Genomic DNA, 12,700 nt, shown 5'->3' with positions numbered 1-12,700 from the left:
TTTACTGTCCCTTAAGTAAATGACTTAACAAAAGAGAGGGAGGTCTGGGAAGTTCTTAATATCCTCAAATTCTTCTTCTGCATTCTTGAATAAAAGGGTAAACAGAACTCCTTACTATAAACAGGCTTAATATATATTCAAATGTAAGGTATCTGGTAATATTTTACTCATGATATGGCAGCACTGAAATGTAACTGCAGTTAACACGTGAGATTTTTAGTCATAAATATCTGTGGAGGAGTTGTGTTTACTTTTTAAGTTTGGCAGCATACAAAAAATATATCATGTTTGCTATTTCTGTCAACAGAGTACTTCACAAAAAAACTGATACCCATTAGCCTCTCTATCATAAGTTAATTCATGAGTTTTACTAGATGAGGCACCTAAACATTCTGCAGAAAGTAGGACCAGATTCCAAAATGCAGTAACCTAAACGCCTAAGCCTCTTGAAGAGGAAGCGCCTTTCTGGCTGCTTTTAAACTATTCAGAAAAACAGAGGCCAAGCTGCAACTTCAAATCCTCCATTCTAACTGCTATTACCTGCAGTGAAATCATTTGTCTAGGAATGAAGGAAAAGCTCGATACTATAAAGGAATTTTATCTAGATTCATAAGCCATAGCCAAATTATGAAAATTAATGTGCAAAATAAAAGGAATATGAACCATTGGTTTCACCAGATAACAGCAGCTTCTGCAATGCTCTTTTTTTCTCTTTCCTCCTCATCTTCCTTCCAAATCTCTGTTGTCTGAAAATAACCGCAGTCACCATTACAAAGCATTTAAAATGCTGCAGCAAACAGAATCAAAGGTAATCCCATTGCAATAAGCAAATTAAATGTGGAAACATCAAAGAGATGCCTGAAACCTTCTGCCAAATTTCAAAGAGGTTACTCTTCTGTAGCCAACAGCAAACATCAGGATTAGGAGATTACTGAGTGAAGAAAGCATCATAGCCTTTTCCAAAATATCTTCCTGTTCACATACACTACAATTAATGCGGTGAGTAAATACCCGATGTGTAATCATCACTGCTAAAGCACTAATGCCTGCAATAAATAAATAACTAAACAAAACACACACACACCACAACATCATTTCTACCCAAAGAGATGGCACCAAATAGTCCTATCCTCCTTTACCAACGTTATTGTCTTTGTTAATTTATTCAAAGTAGCTGTTGCTTGACCAGGATTTGATCAAGTGAAAAAAACATTTTAATATGGGAATTCCCAAGCTAATAGTCTGCTGCCAGACTGCTCAGCTGATGAATCCCAGGACTTCCAACTTCCATCCCTAGCAGAAGTGACTGATTAAATAAGCTATGTCTCCAACACATCAACTCAGCTACACTGTCCGTCAGGAAAGTGGGCAAACAGATGATCTTGAAGCTACCCATGTTGCTGCAAAAAGTACCAATGTCAGCGCCAAGGCAGGGTCAGTTAGGTCAAAACTGAGTACTGGTGAGTAGTGTACAAAGTGAATTTCTGTTGGCAGTAGATGAAGTTGCTGTCCTTTCTTTTAAGAAACTGAGTTCTAGAGTTGGTTTAATAAGCTGTTGTGTCTTTTTACCTTACCCACAAGGGCAGGAAAGCCTTTGCTCTAGCGTGCATGGAACTGCTTTCTAGACCAAAGAAAGTTGAAGACAAGTAAGTACTGGTCAGCTGCTGGTCAGTCTCTCAAACTAGGCCACCTGGAAATAACCTAGCTTTTCAAATCCCAAGTTTGCATCTTTGGAGAGCTCAAAGTCTAACTCACAAAAACAGAATACAAGAAAAACGTATGTACGACGTGCTATAAATCTCTGATTTCCACATCTGTCTGCCACAACTGTCACTCACTTTGGCACTCTAGAAGAGATACTTTGCCAGTGTGGTTGTACTGATTGTTGAATGAATGACATGTGTGTACTGATGAAGTTATGCACAATAGTAGCAATCAAAATCTAAAGGGAAAAGAAATGCAAGTACACGTGATGGAAGGAAAAACAATGATCAGGCTACCATCATTTCTCTTTTTAGATACAGACAAACCACCAGTCCTAGGCTAATTTATATAAATTGCTCAAAAGTTCCTTTCTGAAACTTTAAATCCACTATCATTTTTACCAGACTTGTAGGCTTAAAGTCCAGTTATTCATTATTACCTGTGAGCAGACAGTTTGTTCTGTGCCAGCAATAAAGAAGTGTTGAAGAATTGGAAAGGGTAAAAATATGAAAGGGAATATGGCATTCATAGTCATTTTTAATCAATTCACAGTAAAGTTTTAATATATTCAAATACAGATAATTGCTATAAAACACAGACCTCACATGCTTACACACTAAATGCAGCTACAAGTAATAAACATTGTCCATTGATTTATCAGTATTTTATGAGGCACATTATGCTACAGTATAGAACAGACTTTCTTACTTTTGACAGCATTATTTAGATTATGGCCTTCTATCTAACGAGAGATATTGCATAGCTGTGAAGTACAACCGTTTTCTTTTTAATCCACAACCCTTTTCAATAAGGTTTTCAGGAGATATGTCACACGTGACATCTTGCCATCAATTGCATAGACATCAATTTGAAAGACAGTTTCATTCATGTGACCAAGGCCAATGGAAGATGGCCACAGAATTACCTCCCAGATGACTGAAGTCTCAATAAGATAGTCCTACAACAAATCCTTTAAAACTAATCCTATTTTCAGACTGCCTGCTAGAAGCACACACATAATTCCATGTATAAGAAAGTGCAGTAAGAAGAAAAAAAAAGGAAAAAAACAGAAGTAAAAAATTAAGCACCTCCAGAAGGTTCAAGACCAATACAGAGTCCATACTACAGCAATAAGGAACTGCCTTCCTGTTAACGAGGTCTTGTATCTAGATTCAATGGTCTCTCCTTCTCAGTGTTATGTTCACCACAGAAATGAAAAACCCTGATGTACTGATGAAAACTGAGGGAAAAATTAAGTAGGGCATGTCACCCGCACATCAGCAAAGCTAACTAAGAGCATCACAGAAGCTGAGAGTGATAGAGACTCTTCTTTTGTCAAGTTTTAGTCAACAATATTTTTGCAGCACACATTTCTAAATCCCTACCACCTCAAGCGGGCGTCTTTCTCTTAACTGCTTCCTAAAGTTTGTTGATTAAGACAAAAATGGGGAATTTTGCTTTCTGTTTCCACACTATTTTGCTTCCAACATGCCTGACAAAAGCCAGCTAAATTTGAGACTATCCCTTAATGGAGAAAATGCTGAGAAGTCAGAACACCATTTACGTATTATATCTGTCAATAATAATCTGAGCAGCAGCAAGAACCACAACTAATATGCCATAGGGCTATATCAGGCTTGCATCTCTAATACACTGAAGAACTGCATCAATGAAAAACTATTGTAATTTCTGAAGACACTAGTCCTATTGTAAGACAGCTGTATAAAGAGATTTAGGTATTGTGGTACCTGGATATCAGTCAAACATATAATAAATTATGTCACCCATTCTAATTTGTAATAGGTACAATAAAAATCATTTTATCATGTAATCTAGTATTAACAGTTCTGCAAAAAACACTTCCACTAACCTCAGGCAGATGTACATCAACTGCAAATAAAGGCAACAGTAGATGAACATATTACCCCAAATTCAAATAGAGTAAAATAAATAAATAAAATACTGTGTAGCAACCACCAACATGCATGCTTCTGCCCCAAAGTAAACATGAACCTCTTAAATCCTCAATGGTAAGTGACAATTATCTCACATTTTTCAAAAAGTCGAAGCACAAACTTAGGTAGTACCCATTTCAGCTCTACCTTGGTATCTCATGGAATCCTTCACTGAACTTTATGGAAAGCTTTAACAGACATCCCTACAGCTTTCCCAGCAACCTCTTCTACTAACTGTACATTAGCACTTTCCTCCCCAATAATGAACATGAACTAAATGGTAGCACATTTAATACTGAGTAACCTATTTCACATGTTTGGTATTATGTTTTTCAAAGTTCAAGCACTTCTTCTACAGAAGACTTTTAATGTTTTCAGCGACCATTTCCTGCAAAACTAAATTGCATAGACAGGAGTCCATACTCAAGAACTCCCTCCCTTCCACCGCTGGATTACTCAGGTGGGAGAGGATTATTCCTGCAAGTCATGTTTAACAGCTTAGAATCTTCATACAGAAGATGTCCAAGATTAAATATTGATTTTATGTTATGGTTATTCATTATCACTAAGAGTGCTCTCTCTTCTGAATGAAACTAGGAGTATTAATTCAAACAACCATAATCTATGACAAAGGCCACATTAAGCTTGTAACAAATTTGATAATGTCTCTACAACACTATATTGCCTTTTTATTTAATACACACACTGGGCAAGACTCACATGGTCTGTGGGAATGCAGGCTCTACTTCAGCTGGATCTCCCACAGGCCCTTCAGTACTGAAGGTGTTATCTGGACACTTGTTCTTCACAAGTTTATCTAACACAAGTTTATCTAACACTCACTAAGAGTGTTCTTCCCACTTTGTCCTTCCCACATCTTTTCATAAACATGATCTCCTGGTTTTTTTTCATGTTTGCTTCATCAAGATTTTCCATCATTCAATGCTGTCTTTATAAGCACGTTTAAAGCAGTTCTAGGTATAAATTTTGGCTTTAGCTCTACTAAAACACATGGCTCAAAAATCAAGAACGTAAGTCATGGAAATGGGGTCCCATACCTGCAAATTGACTGCTGCCAAGCAGGCAAGAGTTTTCCCTACTTTCCCCCTTTCCATAGGGCATTTGGATAACAAAGTATACTCACAGTGGGCTCCGCTGAAGTCATGAAAAGATAGAGATGAAGATAAATGTGCACAGAACCATTTTAGAGGAATCTAAGTCTAAGATGATCTTTGGTCTCTTGCCTTTTACCCTCAGATAGAATAAAACCCGACCGAAACCCACAACTTAAGAAGACAAAAATTGTTTGCTCGCTACCAATGCTAGACTTCTTTTTCCAGTTTTCTCTCTTGTAAAGCATAAGTTGGATCCTTCCATACAGCCAACTGCAATCACTTCCTCTGTTCATAAGTAGGGCAGGGAGCAATGCTGAAATAGCAGAACACCATCTTTGTACCAGACCTCACACTTGGCTTAGAGTATGGAGTCAGAGATGTGGACTCTCAACTAAACAAGGCTGCACATTACATGATTAACATGTTATATGATTACTCGGATGCCTACTTCTAAAAGCATTTGAAACATATCCCTACTGACACTGAAGCTACCCAGCTTTTATACAAAATTCATCCAGGTCACTACTTTTGACAAGCAACTTTGATTCTTTGCCGTAAAATTTGTGATGCTAATATTAATAAAAATGCCTTGATCTTAACTTTGTTAGACAATGCTATCTCCAAAATATAGTGATACTCCCTAGATATACTTTACCCTATTAAAGGACAGCAAGAGTTACTCACATTTATAGATTCCACAAAGATGCGAGGAACATTGTCTCTGAAGTAGCAAAATAACATATTAAGCAGAAGCCAAGATTCTAATGAATCGTTTGTTACACTCAAAAACAAATATACATAAACAAATACTAGGCTTATGACAACTCAGCACAGCCTTGCATTGAAGTAGTATGTAGCTGGGCTAACTTGAGAACAGCAAAGAGCACACTCCCTCAGAGAGGCTGCGAACCGCTCCAAGCCCTTTTATCACAGGTGACCGGACAGTCCGTAAATTGCCCATCATTCTCCTTAGCAGCGTGTTGCCTTGCTCTTAGGACTAACAGGTAGCTGTATATTACCTCCCCCTCTTCGGTTTCCTCACAGAGTTGAGGAGGAGGCACAGAAACCAGAGCTGTGCCTGGATGCCACAAAAATCAGAGGAGGAGAGAGAAATGCGCTTTGGGCTTTCCACACACTTCACTAGAGTAAAGAACGGGCAGACTCACATGAAATCACTTCAGGAAACAAAGTATTGATGAGAAGTTTATCTACTGCAACCACTGCGTGGAGGAGACCAACCTCTCATTCCTTTCTACCCAGAAAACAGCTTTAAATTTCTTCAGCTTGAGGAGGGAAGGGGGAGCACAAGAAAGAGGTTTTGTGCTTGGTAAGCCTGCTATAGAAAGGTGAAACAGGAACTAGTATGTAGAATCAATGGATTCAACAAGCAGCTCTCTACACAAATGTCTGCCTTGGCGTTTTGCCAGTTTGACATGACTCACAAACATTTCAGTAAATGGAGGTTGGGAGGACTTTAATATTTCATCCACCACAAGACTCATGACACATACTTATGCATACACTGAAGCCTACTTTAACATGACAAGAAGTAGCATCAAATGGATTTCTGGATTTTGTCAGGTATGATGGGGTACTTCTCAAAAAGTCTCTTAGTGAGCCAACATAGGCCCCAGTGAGCTACGACACAAAAGCAGCAGGAAAACCAATAAACAAACAAATAAAACAAGCACAATGAAGGTAAAGACAACCATCATCATTTAAAAACATTGTTTCATCCTTTTCTGCACTAGGCAGTACCTCACCAATTTTGTGGCTGAAAGAATAACCAGAACAGTTAGAGAATAAAAGTCATGCTTGAGCACAAACACTCATTTTTATTCCTGCAAATAAAACAATTCTGGAAAATGTTTTTTGATCATGCATGACACTTTATTTACAACAACTAAAGGTGCCAATGTATAAAGATATCTGAACTGATGCTCCCCAACAAGCTACCAAAGACACATTAGGCCAGACAGTGACACGTCCTTCCTGGGGGCCATAGGGGATGTTTAGACTTGTATTGCTTCCCTCCTGTAGCTCCAGTGAGTCCACATAGCTTGATTAAATGATCACAGCATTATGACCACACATGCACATGTAAAAGGAAGGTCAGTAAGTTTTCCTTGTTCCAAGTGATTAAGAAGAGTGATGGAACAAAACAGAACCTTTTTCACTGACATTTTCATTTCTCTCCAGTACAATTTTTTAGGGTGTACAATTAGCATATCACCATACAAAACTGATTCGACATTCACTCAATATAGCAATGGCTACTTATTAGCCAGGGGTTATAGGAAGATAGGAATAAGCGGTTTAGGCCATAACCTGCTAGAATAAATTAGCTGTTGGAAGGTTCCTGCCCCACACAGCCCAGCAGGCCTTTCTATGTCTTCTGACTTCTCCCTTCTTTGCAGTTTTTCTGAATGGTCCAGCCAGCATTAGCACAGTCACCCTGTAATTCATCCACATAGAAAACACTGGTTAGGAACTTCTACAAGCAATAAGGTGACATGGTAAATTTTTTTTCCCCTGTAAAATGATCAATAACAATAAAACATCCTGACTTTACAGCATTCCTGACCTGATCAAATGAACTAGCATATTTATAGAGTAGTAACAGTAAAAAAAGTAACAAGAGGGAAAATTGATTTTGGCTGCAGCTGGGGACATTGAAGGCACAGTGGCACATCTGAAGTCTGGAAAGCCAAATACACTGGCAACAAGTAGAAAAATACAAGGCAGTACACATTTACAGATTTAAGGAGGCCTTTCTCACAAACATAAATTAAGTCTCGTAAGTCCTGACAAGCTCTCCTCTAGGGTCTCTTAAAAAAAAAAAAAAAAAGAGACAAGTTGCAGATATCACCAAAAAAAGTTATACATGGCAAAGTGTTAGAGTTCAACCTCCAAACCAATTCAGCCTTCCCAATTGCAATCATTTTGCATACACATGAAGCCTGAAATTAAAAAGAAAAATAGTAACAAACAAACCGCACACACACGTACACTCCCTCCATGAAAAACACACAAGCTAATGACCATTTCCAGCTAATCTGCTCCGTAAGCAAATTAACGTCGTGGCAGATCCCTGGCAGCCTGCAGAGCTTCTGCAGCAGAGGTGGCACGCAAGAAACACCAGTCTAGTTCTGAGCATGCATGCTTAACAACTCAAATGAAGCACCTTTTATAATTGTACCAAATTTGCCCAGTTTGACTGATTCACAGAAAACTAAGCCCATCTATTAACAAGTCTGTGTTATAATTTTAGCCACAGTGACTCTGAATGATTACGCTAACATTGGAGTAAATAAAAACATAACACTGCTGCCAAATAACAGAACCAACACATAATCAAATAAAAGATTATGGGTGAACACACAACAAAGAACAGTAAATATCATTAATGTGGTGCCAGGCAGCCATGGCAAAAAAAGGAACTGCACAGATACTAAGCAGCAAGGCATAACAAATAAACCACACTAATAAGTATAACTAATTACATATAGTTATCTTATAGATGTATTTTTTTTTTTAATCAGGCTAATTGTTTCACCAAAAAAATACAAGAGAATTATGAGGCTGTCTGGTAATATTAACATAAACTGGGGAGAAACATGTGAATTAGAGAACTAGTGCTGAAGATTCTCAATGCAGAGATATACAAGACAGCTTTTCAGCAGACAATATAAAAGATGAATTTGGCTTCTTACACATGTAACTTGGCTTCTTACATTTCGTTTCAAAACTTGTCTTGTTCTTATGTAAGGGATGACAAAACTATATGATGATAAAAAGAACATTAGTGTATACGCAAGTTTTATTCATAAATATTTTAAAAGAAGTCAAGGAAGGTCCTTGATGTTTTTTCCCCCCATACCCAATTTTAAAAGAGCTACAGTAGTGTTACATTAATGCAAGGTTTCCCTGTAGCTAAACTGCTACCTGTGGTGTATGAAGGTCACACACTTGACCAAGAACGGATATATGGAACTACCCAGGGAAGAACACAAATTCCATACACATGTCTTTTATAAGCATTTGGAAATAAAAATTAACATTTGATCAAATAAAATAATGCGAAACATGGATCTTATGTTGAGCTCCGAAATGGTTGTTCATTCTACCTTAAAAACATCTGTTAAGAACAAAGATAAACTTTTCTACCTGTATGTTTCTAAACTCTTAATCTTCTGCTGGCAAAGTAAAATTGCAATATCAACTCTTTAGTCTTAGCTTGCATGTTTCTCCTAGCATAACAAATCTTGATTTTCAGAAAAAAAGTGCTATTAATTGGAACAATCCTAGCGTGATGCACAGAAGAGTGGTGTAGGTGTGAAATAAATAAATATCTTTGATACAAAGAAGTATACAGAAATCCTCTTACTATAAATACTGCACATGAAAGGCTTAACAAGTTCCATGTAAGGACCAAGGCTGACACTAAATCAGCTACAAGAACAAAAAACATATAACATAGCAAACAAATAATTCTCTGTGAACAAAAGTTTATATTCAAGACAGCTGCTGTGTAGACTCCCCAGCATGTGTGCACAGATGATGAAGGAACCACTGTTGTGATTTCAGTTGGTAGACAGTAACACACAGAGAAATTTCTATGCCATAACTGGGTCTGTGTGAAGGAGTTTGACATTTATTGCTTTGGTGAAGGTGTCACAGTTAATGCACAGAACAATATGAAGTTAGAGAAACTGGGTTATCTCTATTCCCCTTTCTTTGCCAGCAGAAGCAACTGTTATCAGCAGTCAGGTGTAGAACAATGTTAAGCACATCTGTCTGGACCAGAAGAACTTGGTCCCAAGAGTCCCTGAGGTCCTCCATGATCAGGCATCCCCAAAGATACGAGCGACACCGCCCACCTTTGGGCTGAGGCTGGTAAGGCTGGGGCTAGGCAGCTTTCAGACTGTTTAGTCCGTACTGGTCGGTGGACTACTCTGAGCTGTTGTTCACTGATTAGTGTAGTGAGCTGCTGGGCTAGCACTACTGTAGAAGTTGAGTCCTGCTATTTCTACCACATAGGCACTTTTCCCCAAGAACAACTGTCTAATTCTGCTTTACCAAACACAAGTTACATCCCTAATAACTACAGAACAACTTACAAACATTAAACAGCGGGCCTCTGACACCAGAATATATGAGCTATGCTGTCTGAATAGGCCAAAAGAAACACGCTCCCCAGTTTCCCTGATAATCACTTCGTTATAAACCAACATGGACACCATTTTTATGATGTTTTTAATCTTACCTCAGTCTTTCTTCTTCTTTCTTACGGAGGCTGAAATCTCGCTGAACAACCTGAAGTACATGCTCTGCTTCTTCATCAGTCAAGCCAGAAAGATCCAGTTTTCTCCCCATTATATATTCTATCTTGGATATGAAAACCTAGACGAATATCTGAAAACAAAGCACAACAAAATGCAAAATAAACCAAAAGCACTTAAATTTTTCCCATGCATGTCTAAATCATAAGCATAGCATTTAAATGGAAAGAACTTGCTGCCACAAACATCAGAGAAGAAAATGCAGAATTATTTCTGAAGTGCCGTGTGTTGAAAGCATTTTCACCCTCAACTTAAAAAAGTGTAAAATATGAACATTATGAATTGAATTATTTTATTAAATTATATTTGTGAAATTAAATTACATTGAGGGCAACATCGAGGTGTTCCCTTGAAAATACATTGACTAAATTGAAATCAGATTTAGAAATTTTGTAAGATTCTATGCCATGAGCTAGTCAAATGCTTCCCTTTCTGTTTTTGTTTTATTGAATGCTGCTAACCTCATCTATCAGCGTTAACTTCTATAATTTGAATTATTTGGGCAATCATTAACATGTCTATCTCCGCATTAAATTACAATTTCAGGAACAGCACAGTTCTTGCAGCTCTGAGCTCTCAGCAGTATATATAATCATGAAGAACAGTCAGTTCTTACACTAAACCGGCAGCTATTACTGTCTTACTATCCATTATGGATGTAAAGCAGATGAGGCTACGTAAAATATGTGAGCTGATTATCTCTAAGCAATATCGCTAAGCATACAGCATGCAATTAAGTGCTCCAATGAATACAACAAATAGTATGAAAAAGTTTACATTTCACTCTAATTTCCCAAAGAAGCCAATTCATCAGTTGCTCCAGTGGGGGTGGGGAGATTCGTTTGCTTGTTTTTACAACAGTTCCTTCACCAAAATATATAGTTACCATTTTTGAAACAAAACAAAGATGAAGCATTCATGTCCTCCTTCCCTCCATTTTGGTTAGGGAAGTTTAGAATTCACTCTTTCAACAAAACAATACTTGAAGAAAAAACAGCAGATGGGATAGAAGTGAAAGTGAAAAAGATGGCAAGTTCCCATCCCTCAACAGGACAGATGTTCTGCTTAGCTCTTTAGGTCTGCTCTGTAACTAGAACATAATCAACGAGTCAAAGCCCATTAAAAAGTATTTCAAAAAATAAAGTTACTGTTTTTTTTTTTTTTTTTTTAAGAGGAAAAGGTTCTGTAGAAACAAAGGACTAGTCTCTCCTTCACTAATCCCACTTGCATGGCCGAAGACCTATGTCAGAAATGAAACCTAGATAAAATACGGTCAGGAATAGTGATGAAAATTTCCTTGTTTCACACACACTCATGCTGGAATTTTTTCCTGACACACAAAACTCCACTGTCCTCTCATTTGAGCTCCTCACACCAGTGCTTTGCCAGGCACTGGCAAGCACAAGAACTTGCGTAACAAGGTTGTGCGCCCCCATTGCAGCCTGGAGACAGAACTCGTAGTTGTACTCCAAGACATGTTCTACCCCTCCAGCTTTTCCCATGGGAAGCACTTCAGTATGGAGCGTGACTTTCCAAAACACATGGAAGTGCTTCACTAAGGGAAAGATACACTGGCAGCTCCACTCAGGGCAGGAAACAAAACTTTCCCAGTCAACGTTTTTCACAGCAAGGGAAATGGTGGAAAACGGGAGAAGAAGAGGACAGGATACAAAGGTAAAGGAAACAAAACTGTTTTTAAGCAATTAACATAGACATTAGAAAGACTCTGGCCCATTGTAGGGCTACAGTTCAGTGAGACATAATATGGTGAAGATACTTGGAGATCAAAGACACCATTTCTATTCTTCAGCATCAAGTTTACAACTAGAATTAGCACTGGCATTACAAGTTTTTCCTTCAGGTCTTCATCATAATCTTTTCTGAAAATATCAAAAATAGTATTTTTGTTTATATATATATATATATATATATATATACACACACACACACCTGTGTTGTCTATCTGTAAATAAAAACATCCCTTTGATTCAGCAGCCACAGCTGATTGTGAACATATATTATAAGGGAAAATTTATTCCTAAATCCTCTCACCTACGTAGCCCCCATACATTTTTTGTCATCTAGTGAAGACTTAATTTCAAGTACACTTAAAGAGTCATAAGCTAGCAGAAGCTTTGACTTTCATACGTTATACGCAGAGTATATTTTATATACACATACACACATAATAGTATATATTTTATTACATACATACACACATAATAGTATATATTTTAAATATATAGTTCTGATAGAATTCTATATAGTTCTAATATGAACTCTTAAGTTCATATCTGCCAATATTTCTTTAAGGATTTTTTTTTTCATGAATTTTTCTTCATACTACTAAATCCCAAAAGTGATGTATCACATCAGTTTATAAATACTAGTGCATGATGCCCCAAATATCTTTTTCCAGTAAACTCACATTACTCATATTTCAAATCCTCAAATCCTCTAAAGCAAGCATCGTAAGTTACACAGAAAAAATGAACATACAGTAACAACAGAGCCTAGACTTATAATACATTTTCATGAATTGCTTAAATAATATTCTAAATCTTAATATTTCTTACAGTCTGTT

At 37.4% G+C, this 12,700-nt stretch overlaps 1 protein-coding gene across 2 annotated transcripts in view; it reads right to left on the bottom strand.

The window, feature by feature from the left end:
- MYRIP (myosin VIIA and Rab interacting protein) overlaps positions 1 to 10,204 on the bottom strand; it is a 176,952-nt gene extending 166,748 nt beyond the window's left edge. For both annotated transcript variants that reach the window (XM_088521089.1, XM_088521087.1), the window contains exon 1: positions 10,041 to 10,204. In XM_088521089.1, the coding sequence (XP_088377215.1) occupies positions 10,041 to 10,150 (110 nt within the window). In that variant the 5' untranslated portion in view covers positions 10,151 to 10,204. The remainder of the gene's footprint in view (positions 1 to 10,040) is intronic.
- Between the last annotated feature and the right edge of the window lie 2,496 nt (positions 10,205 to 12,700).

The sequence above is a fragment of the Tinamus guttatus genome, unplaced genomic scaffold, assembly GCF_059628265.1.
Source record: "Tinamus guttatus ecotype Peru unplaced genomic scaffold, ASM5962826v1 Tinamus_guttatus_pri_ptg000115l, whole genome shotgun sequence".
NCBI lineage: Eukaryota > Metazoa > Chordata > Aves > Tinamiformes > Tinamidae > Tinamus > Tinamus guttatus.
The sequence above is the reverse complement of the archived record's forward strand: the minus strand, read 5'-3'. Positions and strand labels throughout refer to the sequence as shown.